At 60.7% G+C, this 959-nt stretch overlaps 1 protein-coding gene across 1 annotated transcript in view; it reads right to left on the bottom strand.

Annotated features, from left to right (window-relative positions):
- The window catches only part of LOC109926607 (autism susceptibility gene 2 protein homolog), a 17,395-nt gene that overhangs the window by 15,741 nt on the left and 695 nt on the right, over positions 1–959 (bottom strand). Inside the window, 2 exon segments of the mRNA XM_048620909.1 lie at positions 1–362; positions 717–788. Coding sequence (XP_048476866.1) covers positions 1–362; positions 717–788 — 434 coding nt within the window.

Consider the following 959-nt stretch of genomic DNA (forward strand, 5'->3'; position numbering starts at 1 on the left):
GCTGCTCAGGTAGACCAGTTGGTGCTGACTGTAGCTCTGTGCTTTGGGCTGTGTTTGCTGCAGCGTTTGCACTGGGGCCTGGCCTTTGGGCTGTGGGCTCAGCTGGGCAGCGGCCTGCCGATGGGGCTGACTGTAAGCTGGCGTTGGCATGGGCAGCTGCTGGTGAGGGTGGTGGGGCGGCACCGGAGTCACCGGCTCGGCCTGGGGCTGGGAGCCGCTCGCTGCCTGAGGCACAGGCTTGGAGGCCAGGGAAGGCACTAGCAGGGGGTCCTTGTCGGAGCTCTGGTTCCGCTCCTGGCTCCTCTCCAGCCCCGAGACCTTGCTCTCGCTCTGGGGAGACGCCGCACCGTTCAGATCAGAGGCTGCAGGGAGAGGAAAGGAAGGAGACGTTAACACAATAACAATCGCCACCCTCCCCCCCCACCCCCTCGGTGAGGGGGGACATTAACCCGTTAACAATCCTCCCCCGGGGAGAAATTAACCCATTACAAACCCCCCCCCCCCCACCCCGGGAAGACATTAACCCGTTAACAATCCCCGCCCATCCCGGGGGAGACATAGACTGACCGCGGTCTATCAGGGGAGACACCATGGGCAGTGCCCATACGGCAATGGCTCTGTCACCCCTCAAAGATTGAGCCTCGGGTGGAAAGTTGAGCCATCTCAGGTCTCCAGGAACGCGGGGAAAACAAACACCAAAATACAAGGAACCTCACCTATCTTGGTGGCCGTCGTGAAGAGATTGGAGAGTCCATCGTCTGAGGTGGCCTGAGAACAAGAGAGGGGAGCTTTTAAAAACAAACACCAGAGTGCACTGCTCCGATCCGATGCCCCAGACGCCCTCCCTCCAACTGCTCTGACCTTACGATGGAGGGAAGGTCGTCGATGTAGCAGGTGAAGGTGGTCTGGCCCGAGGACAGTCCCCTGAGGAACTCCTGCAGAGATGCCCTGGTGCTGGA

This window comes from Rhincodon typus, chromosome 49 (assembly GCF_021869965.1).
Source record: "Rhincodon typus isolate 14 chromosome 49, sRhiTyp1.1, whole genome shotgun sequence".
Taxonomy (NCBI): domain Eukaryota; kingdom Metazoa; phylum Chordata; class Chondrichthyes; order Orectolobiformes; family Rhincodontidae; genus Rhincodon; species Rhincodon typus.